The sequence below is a fragment of the Microtus pennsylvanicus genome, chromosome 1, assembly GCF_037038515.1.
Source record: "Microtus pennsylvanicus isolate mMicPen1 chromosome 1, mMicPen1.hap1, whole genome shotgun sequence".
NCBI lineage: Eukaryota > Metazoa > Chordata > Mammalia > Rodentia > Cricetidae > Microtus > Microtus pennsylvanicus.
In genome coordinates this window covers 99,801,978-99,817,822 of record NC_134579.1, presented here as the reverse complement: position 1 = coordinate 99,817,822, position 15,845 = coordinate 99,801,978, and the positions used below count along the sequence as shown (strand labels likewise).

Genomic DNA, 15,845 nt, shown 5'->3' with positions numbered 1-15,845 from the left:
TACATTTATGCTATGCTTGAGCACGAAATTCTTAGATTTCAGGGGGTCAAGACCCGGGAAGTAACAAAACCGGAGGACTCTGTGGGTTGAGCTCCGGGCTGCCCCAAAAAAGGACATACGGGGGTGGGGCTATCCCGGAGGCGTGCTCTAGTGGGTGTGGCCTCAGCTCAGGCTTTGCGTCTCCTTGAGAGCGTGGTCCAAGAAATCCAGGTACCTGTTGCTAAAGCGAGCTTGGCTGCTGTGTCTTCCTACTCAGGACTCCGCTTTTGACAGGCACGAGGCAGGGCCTGGGGTACTGGTGAGCCCCTACCGCTCAGATCTTTCTATCCTGGTTAGGATCTGCAGGTTCCCAGGGGAGACCCGGATCGGGAGTGAGGGTGAGGTGGACCCCGAACTTTCCCATTCAGTGCTGCAGGTCCCGGTGTCTTTGGCGCGGCTTGGAATTGAAGCTGGAAGATAAACTGCCGTAGTAGCCCCTCATCAAATTCTTAGAGAGCGGAAGACCCCTAAAGGGAGAAACACCTAATTAAGTCCCTATTAGTGACCCAAGCGGTGCTGGTGCCGAGGTGGCTAAGTCAGGACGTTTTCTGCCTCCCCTAATGGTGAAGTGGACACAAATCCAGAGTTTCCTGACTCCAGGACCCACTCACTCACCAATTCCTTTTGACCCCTTTAGCTCATTTATAGCCCTTCCTCCCCAGAAACTAATATAGGCCAGATTCCAAACAGACGGACAACTTTATGGTCAGATTAAACCACCAAGTCACCCCACTAGGGTGCCGCTAGTTTGGGATCTACCTGAGGCAGGGGGTCGGAGCAGGAAGATCAGCTAACGTGTTATTTGGAAGGCTGTATGTTGGGGAGCCTAAAAGCCAGATGCAAGGAGTGGGGAGGAGCAGAAATGTTCATGATGAAGTTTCCAAGGGGGCTAGCGATGTTTCCGCAAGGACACTAAGAGAGGGTGGAATGGGGGCGGGGGAGACCTGTCCGTATCTCCCCTTCCCCCCACCTGTGACCGGAACTAAGGTGGTCAAAGTCTGCCCTGAGGTTTAAAAAAAAATTGATTTGCTGTTAGCCGGCAGCAGCGAGGTTTGTGGAAGGATTGGCAGGAGAAGGTACAACCTCTTGTCCTCTGGCGTGAACTGGGGGACGGGGGAGGTGGGGGGGGGGGCAGGGGTGATGTCTGGAAGGCTGGAGCGAGGCCAGACTGTGCTCCTACCCTATGGGGGTGTGAGGAACAGCCTAGGCTCAGACTGCCTGCCAGAGCTGATAAGGGGCCCTCTGGGGCTCCCACAAACGGTTTATCATTGTGGGGGGGACTACTTGCAGGATTCAGGAGGGGGCGCAAGCATGGAGCAACTTTGGGGTCTACTGCAGAGAGCGGTAAGACCATGGGGGGTGGATTTACACCCATTGGGTCTTCGTTCACGTTCTCAGGCCCCTCCCTAATGCTTAAGACTGGCCCCACCCAATCCCCCTTGGGTCCCTCCCTGCCCAAGTCAGTGGCACCGTTCTTGCCTAATCCTTCCCCAACTCTTAGGCCCCTCCCCTAATCTCATGCCTACCTCCCCTCTCCACACAGCAACACTGGTCCCCAAGACCCTCTCAGACCATCTATAAACGTGTGGAAGGCCCTGATCTGGGCCATCTGGAGGAGGAAGAGGAAGACAGGGAGGAAGAGGTCGAGTTGCCTGCCCAGTTCTGCCCCATGGAACTCAAGGGCCCTGAGTCCTTAGGCTCCGGTCCCGGGAGATCAACTCCCATCCCCTGGGCTGCAGTGCGTCGAAAGGCTGCCCCCTATCTGATCCTGACGGCCCTGCTGATCTTCACTGGGGGTGAGTCTTCCCTCCCCCGTCCACAGTGAAGGGCCTGGGCTTGGGGGCATTTCTGGGGTCCTGTAGAAGAGGGCACGAGAGAACCCACATCTTACCACCTGCCAGCCTTCCTCCTGGGCTATGTGGCCTTTCGAGGGTCCTGCCAGGCATGCGGGGACTCCGTGTTGGTGGTCAGCGACGATGTCAACTCTGAGTTTGGCCTCGACTCCGGCCTGGGCACGTTGTACTGGAGTGACCTCCGGACCATGTTTCTTCGGTTCCTTGGAGAGGGGCACCTGGAGGACACCATCAGGTAAGAGTAGGTTGGCTTCCTGCCCAGCCCAGCGTCCAGTCCAATTCAGACTGGAGATCCTGTCAGTTCTCCTGATGCACAAGGCCGGTCTGGGTCTTCCCACCCTCCTCTCTGGCTTTCCTGCTCAGCGGTTCTTGGAAGGACGGCAGATACCAGGACTTGAGTATCGCAGACCTGAGACTTTAAGGATGGTTTATTTAGGAGACAGGCAGCTGAGCGAAAGAGAACAGAGGTGGCAAAAGTACTCCCAGAACAGAGGAGGTAGATGCAGGAGGGTTAGGAATTCAAGGTCATCCTTACCACGGATTTTTTTTTAAAAAAAAAACTATTTTTTCAGCATGTACTGAGACAACTACATGATGTTTTTTCTCTTTGGGTTTCCTTCTTTTTTTTAGTATTTATTTATTATTATGTATACAATATTCGGTCTGTGTGTCTGTCTGCAGGTCAGAAGAGGGCACCAGACCTCATTACTGATGGTTGTGAGCCACCATGTGGTTGCCAGTAATTGAGCTCAGGACCCTTGGAAGAGCAGGCAATGCCCTTAACCACTGAGCCATCTCTCCAGCCCTGGGTTTCCTTCTTTTATTTTAACATTTGTTCATTTATTTAGTTGGTGTTTTGGCTGCATGTATGAGGGTGCCAGATCCCCTGGAACTGGAGTTACAGAGAGTTGTGATCTGCGGTATGGGTGCTGGGAATTGAACCCAGGTCCTCTAGAAGAGCAGCCAGTGCTCTTAACCGCTGAGCCATCTCTCCAGCCCCTCTTTCTTTCTTTTCTTTTTTTAAAATATGTATTTATTTATTTATCATGTATACAATATTCTGTCTGTGTGTATGCCTTCAGGCCAGAAGAGGGCACCAGACCCATTAAAAATGGTTGTGAGCCACCATGTGGTTGCTGGGAATTGAACTCAGGACCTTTGGAAGAGCAGACAATGCTCTTAACCTCTGAGCCATCTCTCCAGCCCCTCTTCTTTCTTTAACCGTTATTTATTTATTGTCAGGGCATGGTGTTTGGGTGCTGCTGTGTGTGCGTGACGGTCAGAAGACAACTTGCAGCAGTCAGTTCTCTCCATCAACCATGTAGATCCCAGGGATCGAACCCAGGTCCTCGGGCTTGGCCACAAGCCCCACTAACCTACCGAGCCATCTCACGTTTACAGCTCTTGGGGTTGAACCTAGGGCCTGGCGTGCTCGTCGACAGGGAGTCTGCCACCGAGCTGCATCACTAGCCCTTCTTCCTATTCCTTCGATTTCATTTGTTTTGCTTTTAGCTTTATTCAGATGATGTCTTGCGATGTAGCCCAGGCTGCCCTCAAACTTGAGGTCCTCTCCTTTCAGCACCCCCTCCCCAGTGCTAGAATTACAGGTGTGTACCTGGATTTTCCTCCTCTTCTGCACCGATGATCAAAGCTAAGCTAGTCCTGTCTTTAATGTTTATTCAGCCATTTGGACCCACACGTTTCCTTCCCAAGCTTGATCGTGGTGTAGCTTTTGACCCACAGTAGGGTGATCATCATAGATGGCTTTGTCTTCCTAGAGGACCCCCAGACTGAGGCTGGGGCTAGAGCTCCGGTGACAGAGTACTCACTCTGATCCCTCAGATGTCACAAAGTAAGTGTGGTGGTTGACACCTGTGATCCCAGTACCTGGGAGGCGGGAGCAGGAGGATCAGGAGTTCAAGGCCGTCCATGAACTCCCCCTACTCCCAAAAAAATCTTATGAAAGCTAACGTGGGTAGGGCTACCTACTGCCACATTTCCCTAAGTTCACACCTTCTACCACGTAGTAAGGGATGAAAAAGACAACACCTCAAAAGCTCTGGAGATGTGAGCCAGCGAAAATGTTTCCTCCCAAGACAGACAGACAGACAGACTGGCAAATACACTGAGGATGAAGGGAGGACACCGGAACCTCAAAAGGTGTCGTCAAAATGTGATGTCAAAAGCTCAGAGCTGGCGAGATGGCTCACCTCGTAAAGGTGATTGCTGCCAAGTCCAACAACCAGAGTTCAATCCCCGGGGTCCCAGCAATGGGAGGCGAGAACCAGGTTCTAACTTATCCGAAAGCTAAAACAGAGAAATTCTGTGCCTACCTGGGTGTCAGGTGAGCCTGTGGCTAGCCTTGACAATTTAGCATAGCCTTGTCTAAAATAGAACAGAAAAAAAATATAAAGGTATTTTGGGGTGACCCCTGTGACTTAGTACTAGAGTAATTTCCTAGAATCCTCCACAAGGGAAGGAGGGGTGGGGGAGTAGAGTTAGAGAGACAGGAGCACCTCCATCCTAAGACTGGAGGTCGGAAAACCCAAGAGACCCATGGGAGATGTGACCACCCCGGGTATGGCCAGGTCTCTGTCAAGGCCGCACTTTGGTGATAAACAAGGAAGGTAGTTTGTTTCCCCTACAAAGATAAACAGATAGACCTTGGTAACAAACCCTGAGAGGGCAGCACAAGCCCGCCCGAGGTGAGAAGGCAGACTAGGTGACAGTTTCTTGTTGGGTGATGACCATGGAAGCAGACAAGGTGAGGTCCTGTCCCGAAGCCCCCATGTTCCTGCCTCCACCTCCCAAATCTTTCAAATGCTTTCTACCTGAGTTTGAGGCTAGCCCGGGACACATTAAATACCATTCCATGCCTGCGTTTTTCCTACTTCTATGGGTACGTGGGAGTCCCTTTCCTGCCCCCCCCCCCCCAGTGCGATCTTTCTCTGCTCAGGCTGACCAGCCTCCGGGAGCGCATGGCCGGCTCAGCCAGGATGGCCACTCTGGTGCAAGATATCCTCGACCAGTTCTCGAGCCACAAGCTGAACCACGTGTGGACTGACACGCACTACGTGGGGCTTCAGTTGCCGGACCCGTGAGTCTGGGAACGCAACAAGGGGACATGTCATGGGGTTGCACAGCCAGGGGTGCTCACCCTCTCCGTCCTCAGGGCTCACTCTAACACCTTGCACTGGGTGGATGCAGCCGGGAGCGCCCAGGAGCAGCTACCGCTGGAGGATCCGGAAGTCTACTGTCCCTACAGCGCTACCGGCAACGCCACGGTGAGCGCCTCGGGTCCGGCTCCTGGCATGGGGAGCCTATCACGTCCTCGGTGGGTAGCCGAGTTGGGATACGGGCACTGTGCCTCAAAGATCCATCGGTTCCCAGGGCAAGCTGGTGTACGCCCACTACGGGCGGCAGGAGGATCTGCAGGACCTGAGAGCCAAGGGTGTGGAGCTGGCAGGCAGCCTCCTGCTAGTGCGCGTTGGGATTACCAGCTTTGCCCAGAAGGTGAGGGTCCCAAATAGGACAGCGTGTGAAGTGAGGCGAGTGGTCTGGGGAGTAGGCGTGTCTTCATGTGAAGGAACTAGGAGGCTGTCATAGGGAGAAAAGAAAAATGAGGCACATCTTAAGAAAATGTTGTCGGAAGACAGGCAGGATGTAACCTGTAACCCAGCTCAGGAATCTGAGGCAGGAGGATTGTTAATTCAAGACCTGCCTGGGATACACAGCGAGAACCTATCTCAATCCCCCCCCACACACACAGGCTTTCTTTGCATAACCATGGCTGTCCTGGAACTTTCTCTGTAGCCCAAGAGATCTGACTTCTTCTGTCTCCCGAGTGCTGGGATTAAAGGTGTGCGCCACCATTACCTGGCTTGCACAGAGGTGTTTTTTTTTTTAATTATTTTAGTAAATGTATTGGTGGTTTTTGCCTGCATATATGTCTGTGCACTGCATATGTGCCTGGTGATTGTGGCGGCCAGACGGGATGTCAGATCCCCTGGAACTGGAGTTACAGACAGTTGTGACTGCCATTTGGGTACTGGGAATCAAACCCAAGTCCTCTGGAAGAGCGTTGAGCGCTCTTAACAGTGTTCCATCTCTCCAACCCCGGGCACACAGGTTTTTTAATGCTACAGAGGCACCGAGGGAGGGCTACAATGTGAGTGCCAAGTGACAGTTACACACACTTACACACAGTCCCTTCAGGACGACAGCGGCAAATGAAAGGAGCCAGTTTGCCTTCGCTTGCTTTTCTGTGCCCCCCTCAGGTAGCCATTGCCCAGGACTTTGGGGCCCACGGAGTGCTGATATACCCGGACCCAGCAGATTTCTCCCAGGACCCTCACAAGCCAGGCCTATCCAGACACCAGGCTGTATTTGGACATGTGAGTCTCAGGGGAAGCCAAACTACCTTCTACAAATGGGGCTTGTCCAGCCCAGCTTCAGAGTTGCTACCCCTTTCTCTTTAGGTGCACCTGGGAACCGGAGACCCTTATACGCCTGGCTTCCCTTCCTTCAATCAAACCCAGTTCCCTCCCGTAGAATCATCAGGCCTTCCCAGTATCCCTGCCCAACCCATCAGTGCAGACGTTGCTGACCTCTTGCTCAAGTAAGAGATGAAAAGTGTGTGTGTGTGTGTGTGTCGGGTGGGGGGTTACTGAAGAGTTCCTTGGGTGAATTAGATGACCCTGGGACTGGGGACATAGTTCTGTCAGTAAAGGGCTTGCCACTAAAGTATGAGGACCTGATTTCCGTCACCAGAGCCTGTTTTAAAAACATACAAAACCAGCTAGGCAGTGGTGGTGCATGGGTTTAATCCCAGCACTTGGGAGGCAGAGGCAGGTGGATTCCTGTGAGTCTGAGGCCAGCCTGGTCTACAAGAGTGAGTTCCAGCACAGCTAGGACTATTACACAGGGAAACCCTTTCTCAAAAACAAAAACAAACAAACAAAATCTAAGTGTGTGCATGCAGTCCCTCACTGGAGAGGCAGACCGGTGGGTCCCTGGAACTCACACTGGCATCCAACTTAGTGAACTTAGTGAGCCTCATGCCATGTGTAGATCCTGACCCCCCCCCCACACACACAAATGACCTATATAGATGTCTCAATGGGTAAAGGCACTTGCCAGCAAGCCTGAAAAACATCCCCAAGCCCCACATACTGAGAGAGGACGGACACCTGCGGCTGTCCTCTGACCTCCACACAGATGCTGTGGCACACGTGCTGAACACTCACACACACACAAGAAAGTGTGTTATAAACTTACAAATAAAAACAAAAGGGGGGCTGGAAAGATGGCTCAGAGGTTAAGAGCATTGCCTGCTCTTCCAAAGGTCCTGAGTTAAAGTCCCAGTAACCACATGGTGGCTCACAACCATCTATAATGGGGTCTGGTGCCCTCGTCTGGCCTTCAGGCATACACACAGACAGAATATTGTATACATAATGAATAAATAAATATTTTTTTTAAAAAATCAAAAATGTAGTTAGCACTTGAGGGCAAGATGTGAGGTTGGCCTCGGCACACATGTGCACACATGTGCACACACATCTCCACACACGTACCTGCATACACACCCAAAAGGAAGAGGTGACCCTCTAGGTGGGCACTCCTCTTACCAGGCCTCACCATCTGGTACACCCACTAGTGCTGAGGACCCTCTCGCTCAGGGCACAGCCTATGCCACTGCCTGTGGCAGCCCCAGGCTGTACTGTCCTATTGAGTAAGGTACAAAGACAAAGGTCTCGAGCCAGACCCCAGGGATAGGAGAGGAGGAAAGGGGGCTCGAGGCTCTCGTGTGGCCTAGGCCGCGGTATCCCTGCAACACTTTGCTGCTCCGCCACTTTCCAGGAAACTCAAAGGCCCTGATGCCCCCCAGGAATGGAAAGGCCACCTTTCAGTCTCCCCTTATCGGCTGGGACCCGGGCCACGCCTGCGTTTGGTGGTCAACAACCACAGGGCTTCGACTCCCATCAGCAACATCTTTGCCTGCATCGAGGGCTTCGCAGAGCCAGGTGGGCTTGTCTGCCCAGCATCCCCCACAGCTTAGGAGGTTCCGCTCCTAACCAACCAGAGAAGACTGGCACAGGAGGCCCTGGAGAAGGCCAGGAGTGATGTCCAGGGAATGGAGGCCGAGCGGGGACTGATAAGGGGTGGAAGTGAGGAGCCCTCCAAATGGGCAGTATTGTTTAATAGTGAGCTCCCCACACTCTGGGCGTGAGCACGCGTGTGTTGGAGGATGTTGTACTAGGTATCCAGTCCTCAAGCAAAGGCCAGATTGGACAGACGACTCTGGTGTTGGGGAATCAAAGGTTGCTGAGCAGACTTTGCGGGGTGGGGCAGGCCTGGGAAACCCTTCACTGTCCAGGTGTCAAGGGAGAAGCAGAGACCTGAGGGACACACAGAGGAAGATGTTGGAGGTGGGAGTTGGGCACAGAAGAGCTGGGGAGAGGAAAGCAGGCAGGGAAGGTGCAGAAACTGACTGGCCAGGGAGAGAAGGGAGCCCAGAATGCTTTAGGGTTAGTCAGACATCAGAGCCCACATCTGTCATCCCAGGACTCAAGAGTCTGATGCAGGAGGTCAATGAGTTCAAGGTCAGCTTAGGCTGCAGAGCCTAGGCCTTGAGAGAGCCTGTATTAAGCAGAAGAAGGAGCCAGGAGTGGTGGCACACACCTAGAGACCGGAAATCAGATGTTCAAGGCCAGTGTACAATACAAAGAAAAACAAACAAAAAGACAGCCCCAAACTCCAGCAAAATAGAATGTCCCCCTCTAACAGCAGTAACTCAGCTGACAGAGTGGTTGCCTAGCATGGAAGAAACTCTGGGTTTCTTGTTAGCACCACGTACAACCTGGTGTGGTGGTGCATGCCTGTAATCCTGGCACTTGGGAAGAAGTGGAGGCAGGAAAATCATGAGTTTGAGGTCAGACTCTGTTACATGAGATCCTGTCTCCGGATGTAAGAGGGGAGGGGGTACCTGTGTGTTTGAATCTCCAAATGCCTATTGATGGATCGATCAGTCCGTCTGGGCAAGGGCCGATGGAGATGGGCATGGCCTTCTGACCCAGCAGGGTTTAGAGAGCTGCGGTGTAGAAATGGGAGGGGCTACGGCAAGGAAGCTGGGATGGGGGAGGCTGGAGAGGACCGAGTGAGGCTCTGGGAGCACCCAGCCTCCAGATCCGCATGGGGAGACCTTGACAGTTTAAGACGTGGGCTCTACACATCTTCCTCAGATCACTATGTTGTTATCGGGGCCCAGAGGGATGCATGGGGCCCAGGAGCAGCCAAGTCTGCAGTGGGAACTGCCATCCTGCTGGAGCTGGTGCGGACCTTCTCCTCCATGGTCAGCAACGGTAAGATCAGAGCCAAGACCTGCGTGAGTTGGGGCTGTGTCATGCCTGAGCTAGGCCTAGGTCAAAGGTAGTTGGCAGCATATCCTGGAGAGAGGTCACTGGGCTCCGAGTCCCACGACTGGAGTATCCAGTGTGTGGATCTGGGCAAGTAGCTTCGCCAATATGCTATTTCCTCATCAACGTGTTAGCCTGGGGACTGACAAGATGCCTTAGTGAGTAAGGACACTCCTACCAAGTCCATTGGCCTGACTCATGGTAGAAGACACATGGTAGAGAGATCCAGCTTCCCAAAGCGGTCCCCTCACCTCTACATGTATGCCACCGTATGTATGCACACACACACACATACACACAAAAATACTTTTAATTTTTTAAATGAGTTGACCAGACATCCCTGTAAGTCTGGCTCAGGAGACTAGGGCAGGAAGATTGAGATTTCAAGGTCATTCTCAAAGACATAATGAACTCTAGGCCAGTTGGAGCTATGTGAGTCTATGTCTCGTAAAACAAAAAACAAAACAACGGGCTGAAGAGATAGCTCAGTTGTTAAGAGCATTGGCTGCTCTTTCAAAGGTCCTGAGTTCAATTCCCAGCACCCACATGGCAGCTCACGACTGTTCCTATAACTCCAGTTCCAGCAGATCTGACACCCTCACACAGACTTATGCAGGCAAAACCCCAATGTAAATAAATATTTTTAAAATATTTATTTTTATTATGTATACAATAGTCTGTCTGCGTGTATGCCTGCAGTCCAGAAAAGGACACCAGACCTCATTACAGATGGTTGTAAGCCACCATGTGGTTGCTGGGAATTGAACTCAGGACCTTTGAAAGAGCAGCCAATGCTCTTAACCACTGAGCCATCTCTCCAGCCCCTAAATAAATCTTTGAAAAAAATAATACTCCCTCCAAAAAAAAAAAGCCAGGCATGGTGGCACATGCCTTTATCCCTAGTACTCTACAGGAAGGTCCCTGTGAGTTTGAGGTCAGTCGAGCCTACATAGCAAGACCCTGTTTAAAGACAAAACCATAAAAAATACAATTGTTTTTAAAAAAGGTATATATAGCGTATCTTCGTGGTAGAGAACTTGCTTAACATGCAAAAGACCCTTGGTCTAATCCCTGGCACTGCAAAGAAATAAGGGAGAGAGGGAAGGAAGGAGGGAGGGAGAGAAAGGTGCCAGGCTATTGAGGGGACAACCAAGCACACGGTGGGGGAGGGGACTAATTAGAACAAAGCACAATGACCCTCAAGTGTGAGGATGCCAAAGGAAACTCCATTTGCCTGTTGACCTCAGGCACTGACTAGGCCAGATGCATGGTCCACTCCTGTTATTCCATCATCTTTTACCGTATAGGGAGTTTGAGGCTAGCCTGGGCTACGTGTGACCCTGTCTTAAAACAACAAATAAGGGCAGCCAGATGGCAACAGTAGGCACTCGTTGCCGAGCCTGAGGCTGAGCAGGAGTCCCAGAATCCACGTGGTGGTAGCAGAGACCAGATTCCTGCAAGTGCCCACAGACCTCCGCTTTCCCTCTCTGTGGTGGGTGTGTGCCCCCCCCCCACAAATAAATTTTCAAAAATTTGAAAACTAAATAAAGACTGTGTTAAGTGTCAATGGCCTGAGTGTCGATTAAGCAAGAAATGGCATCTTTAGATGTCACCCCAAGGTATTATTATCAAGTCAGGGGGGATCCAACGTAAGAAGGGCTAGGATGCTGGGTTGGTGAAGAGAGGCCCTCTGGGGACAGGGATGGAGAAGGATGAAAGAGAGTGCTGAGCCCCGTTTCTTCCCTCTGCATCTAGGGTTCAAACCTCGAAGAAGCCTCTTGTTCATCAGTTGGGATGGAGGAGACTTTGGCAGCGTGGGATCCATGGAGTGGTTGGAGGTGATTTGGGGCTCTGGGCAAGAAACCAGGTAATGCGGAGGGGTGGAGGGAGGAACCTTCTTTCTCCACGTTCTTCCCCCAATCCACAGGGCTACCTCAGCGTGCTACACCTCAAAGCCGTAGTGTACGTGAGCCTGGACAACTCAGTGCTGGGTGAGCTGGGCAATGTTACCTCCTGGCCGCCCCGCGGGTCCACCTATGCCATTGACTCTCTCCCTGAGCCTGTCTTTCCTCCCCGTCCCTTCCTTCAGGAGATGGTAAATTTCACGCCAAGACCAGCCCCCTTCTGATCAGCCTCATTGAGAACATCCTGAAGCAGGCAAGACAGGATCGGGACTGGGGATGGCAGATAAGATGGTGGGACCCGAAGAGGACACAGCCTGACTTGTGCCCCTCATCCTCCTGCCACAGGTGGATTCCCCTAACCACAGCGGACAGACGCTCTTCGAGCAAGTGCAGCTCACCAATCCCAACTGGGATACCGAAGTGTAAGTTGAAAGAAAGACTGGGGGTGGAGGCTGAGGGGAAACTGAGTCCTCAGAGGCCTCCAACCTGCCTGCCCCCAGGATTCGGCCCCTGCCCATGGACAGCAGTGCATATTCCTTCACGGCTTTTGCGGGGGTCCCGGCTGTGGAGTTCTCCTTCATGGAGGTGAGATTCCCGAGCCATTACCCCAGGACACCAGGCCCCCAGCCTTTCAGCACCACGTTCCTGCGCCCAGCCCTTCCATGTCCCGGCAGGATGATCGGGAGTACCCGTTCCTGCACACGAAGGAGGACACCTATGAGAATCTGCACAAGATGCTGCGAGGTCGCCTGCCCGCCGTGGCCCAGGCGGTGGCTCAGCTCGCGGGCCAGCTCCTCATCCGACTGAGCCATGACCACCTGCTGCCGCTCGACTTTGGCCGCTATGGGGATGTGGTCCTCAGGCACATCGGCAACCTCAACGAGTTCTCTGGGGATCTCAAGGTCCAAGATGCCAATCCAGCTCCCAGCCTTTAGGGGCCGCTTCATTTCTAGGGGTGGCTGGCGTCTCCTCTCCCCAGCCCTGAGATCTAGGTCCTGTCTTGCAGTCTGGCCCTTTTTATTTCTACTTCCAGTCACCTAATCCCCGAGGACACAGCCAGTCGGACCCAAGTCCCTGGGATCCGCCCTCTCTAATGTCAAAGGCCTGATCTCCTCCCTGCATCTCTTCCCCCTTCCTGCCAGCTCTTTGAGCCCACCCTAGGCATCGGTGCTGGCACCAATCTGTCGGTCTCAGACTGTGCTTCACCCACAGGCCCGCGGACTGACCCTGCAGTGGGTGTACTCCGCGAGGGGGGACTACATCCGGGCGGCGGAGAAGCTGCGGAAGGAGATTTACAGCTCGGAGCAGAGCGACGAGCGTCTGATGCGCATGTACAACGTGCGCATCATGAGGGTGAGGCCCTGCTCCCGCCTGCCCCCTTCTGGCCTGGGGTCCCTTTCCCCAGGACCTGGCGTTCTAAAGCACTCTGTCCCTTAAGCTTTCCCTGTCCTGGGGCGTACTATACCACCGGATATACAGGGTCCCTAAACCAGCCAGGCTAGAAGAGCCGACCCGTCACTTTCGCAGACTCTGCCAGGGGATGAAATGGATAGGAAAGGCCTTCCTCTTTGCTATCTACTGCAAAGCCTAAAGTATTTACTCCATGGCTTTTTGCAGAAACAAAGGGTGCTGACCTCTGCTTTAGACTTTGTGGTTTAAAGAGCAGGCAAAACCCGGGTTGCCGCGGTTGATGCAAAAGAAAGAGGACCTTTCAGGGTGGAGGATGAGGCGGGGAAATGGACTTCGCCTTTCTTGGGAGCTGTGCATGGATCCTTTAACTCCATTTTGCCACCTCACCTTCTTGTGAGGTGAACCAGAGACCCTGTGGAGCACTGAACAGGGACCAATGTGGGGAGCCTTTGCATAGCTGAGGGAATTTGGGGTTTTGTGTGTTTGTGTGTAGTGGGGATCAAATTAGGGTACTGTGCATGTTAAATAAATGCCTTACCACTGAGCCACACCCCAGCCCCTCACTGGGGGATTCTAGGCAGGGGCTCCACCACTGAGCCACGCCCCCAGCCCCTCACTGAGGAATTCTAGGCAGGGACTCCACCACTGAGCCACACCACCAGCCCCTCACTAGGAGATTCTAGGCAGGGGCTTTATCACAGAGCTGTGCCTCCAACCGGCTTTTCATTTTACATTTTGAAAGTCTTGCTAAATTGCCCAGAGTAGTCTTGAGCTCATTTTGTAGCCGACCTTTGTAGCCACATGCCTCAGTTCTCCAAGGAACCGGGATTACAGGCAAGGCTCAGGAGTTGGATTTTGTGTGTCTAGGCATCATGAAAATTTCTTGCAAGGAGGTAAGGTGGCAAACGTAGAGTGTTTAAAGGATTCTGGCGGGAGTACCAATGGCCTGCGGAGGAAATGGACTTCATGAAGGCTGCGTCCTGGATACCAGCCACAGGTGCTGACAAATGCCTGTAGGGGGCGCCTGGACTGACTGGAGTCATTTAGCAGGAAAAATGTATGGGCAGTGTGTGGAAAACAGATGAGTTCAATAATGATAATAGCAGCTGACATTTGTAGGGCACTACCAGAGGACAGCGACGTTACTTCATTTGTTCAATAGCAGGACTTCCTTGACGCCGTGAGGTTGGCAGGAGTGTAGGCCAATGCTAAGACTCAGAGAAGCTAAGTAACTTACCCAAGATCACACAGGAAGTAAGTGGTGGAGCCAAAGTTAGAGACAAGGGACTCTGAGGCCATAGCCTATGCTCAATACTATGAAAGAAAAAGAGGGATGGAAAAAAGGAGAGAAGGGAAAAGAAAGAGAAAGAGGAAAAAGTAAAACGGGCTAGGGCTGTAGCTCAGTTGATAGGAGTGCTTTCTGGTATGTGTGAAGCCCTGGGCTCGGTCCCTAGTACCAAACAACTAGGCGTGGAGGTGCCTGTACTCCCATCTCTTAGAAGGTTGAGACAGCTAACCTGGGCTACATGATGAGACCCTGTCCACCCCTCCCTCAGCCTCTGAATCTCATATTTAAGAAGTTGATGCTGGCCGGGCGGTGGTGGTGCAAGCCTTTAATCCCAGCACTCGGGAGGCAGAGGCAGGTGGATCTCTGTGAGTTCGAGGCCAGCCTGGTCTACAAGAGCTAGTGCCAGGACAGGCTCCAAAGCTACAGAGAAACCCTGTCTCGAAAAAACTAAAAAAAAAAAAAAGAAGAAGAAGAAGAAGAAGAAGAAGAAGAAGAAGAAGAAGAAGAAGAAGAAGAAGAAGTTGTTGATGCTGGCATATGTGATATGTGTAGTTATGTCCAGATAGCCCTTAATTCTGTAGAGCAGCCGCTTATGAGTGATTTGACAAAGTGACCTGGAAGCTGTGCCCACTGAAGTGCTGGCCAAAGCCATGAGCACACATGGACTCTAGAATAGACATTTTAAATGGTATAAATGCTGCTCGCCTATAAATCCACAATCTCAGGGCTCCTGAGGCTGAGTCAAAAAAAAGGTGGCGCACACCTTTAATCCCAGCACGGGGGTGGGGTGGGCAGAGGCAGGTGTGAGTTCTCTGTGAGTTCAAGGCCAGCCTGGTCTACAGAGTAAGTTCTAGGACAGCCAGGACTGCCTCACAGAGAAACCCTGTCTCGAAAAACAAAGAAAAAAGAAAGAAAGAAAGAAAGAAAGAAAGAAAGGAAGAAAGAAAGAGAGAGAGAGGAAGGAAGGGGGCAGAGAGAGAGAGAGAAGGAAATGGCAAGGTGCGCTTGAAGCCAGTCTGGTCTATATAATGAATTACAGGTTAGCCAGGGCTACATAGTGTGTCTTTGTTTTCAAGGAAAGCAAACAGGGCTAGGGCTAGGGCTCGGGCTCGGTTGGTAAAGTGTTTGCCCTATAAGCATGTGGTCTTGAATTCAAAGCACCAGTACATATGTAAAACTCAGACTCCGTGGTGGGTGCCTGGACTTCAAACTGGGAAGGCGGAGGAGAAGCCCGGGGCTTGCTGGCCAGATAGTCTTGCCAGATTGGCAAGTTCCAGGTTCAGTGAGAGACCCTGTCTCAAAAAGTACTGGGGAGCATGACTGAGGGAGACTTGCTAGCTATTGGCCTTGGCCTCAACACACATACATGCACACACGAGAGATGTTGAGTGTGCAAGAACCGTCCTCCGCGAAGCAGGTACCAGAGGGCCTCAGGGTGGGTTAGGACCGGTTGGACGGAGGAGTGATTGAAGCCTTCAGCCACGGACACGCTGGCATCTAGACCTGCCTCACTTTTTCATGCAGGTGGAGTTCTACTGCCTGTCCCAGTATGTGTCGCCGGCTGACTCCCCATTCCGCCACATCTTCCTGGGCCAAGGCGACCACACTTTGGGTGCCCTGCTCGACCACCTGCGGATGCTGCGCTCCGATGGCTTCAAGGCCAACTCTTCCGGACTGGCACCAGGTCTGGGGTTCCAAGAGAGCCGTTTCCGGCGCCAGCTGGCGCTGCTCACGTGGACACTGCAGGGGGCAGCCAACGCGCTCAGCGGTGATGTCTGGAACATAGACAATAACTTTTGAGGCGCGAAGCCCTACCTGGGTCCGACATGATTCTCCTGTCTCCCTATTTGAGTGGTGCAGGCGAAAGGAGGTGCCCCATGCACCTCTCCTGGCTGCCTATTCTCATTAACGCCGTTGGCCCTGCAATGTAGGA

General features: G+C 52.5%; 1 protein-coding gene across 2 annotated transcripts; it reads left to right on the top strand.

Moving 5' to 3' along the window:
* The first annotated feature begins 212 nt into the window (after nt 1-212).
* Tfr2 (transferrin receptor 2) lies at nt 213-15,842 on the top strand. 2 transcript variants are annotated; one of them, XM_075975879.1, is made up of 19 exons: nt 213-298; nt 1,330-1,383; nt 1,583-1,835; nt 1,941-2,127; nt 4,849-4,989; nt 5,065-5,176; nt 5,283-5,405; nt 6,170-6,286; nt 6,371-6,510; nt 7,755-7,918; nt 9,137-9,256; nt 11,066-11,148; nt 11,238-11,301; nt 11,400-11,467; nt 11,560-11,636; nt 11,715-11,799; nt 11,889-12,116; nt 12,427-12,567; nt 15,437-15,842. In XM_075975879.1, exons 2-19 carry the CDS (start codon nt 1,351-1,353, stop codon nt 15,710-15,712), a joined length of 2,412 nt encoding a protein of 803 aa, XP_075831994.1. In that variant the 5' UTR covers nt 213-298; nt 1,330-1,350; the 3' UTR covers nt 15,713-15,842. The 2 variants fall into 2 exon arrangements, with proteins under 2 accessions (XP_075831994.1, XP_075832002.1); XM_075975887.1 differs by lacking the exons at nt 213-298; nt 1,330-1,383; nt 1,583-1,835; nt 1,941-2,127 and adding an exon at nt 4,093-4,111.
* The last annotated feature ends 3 nt before the right edge of the window (nt 15,843-15,845 follow it).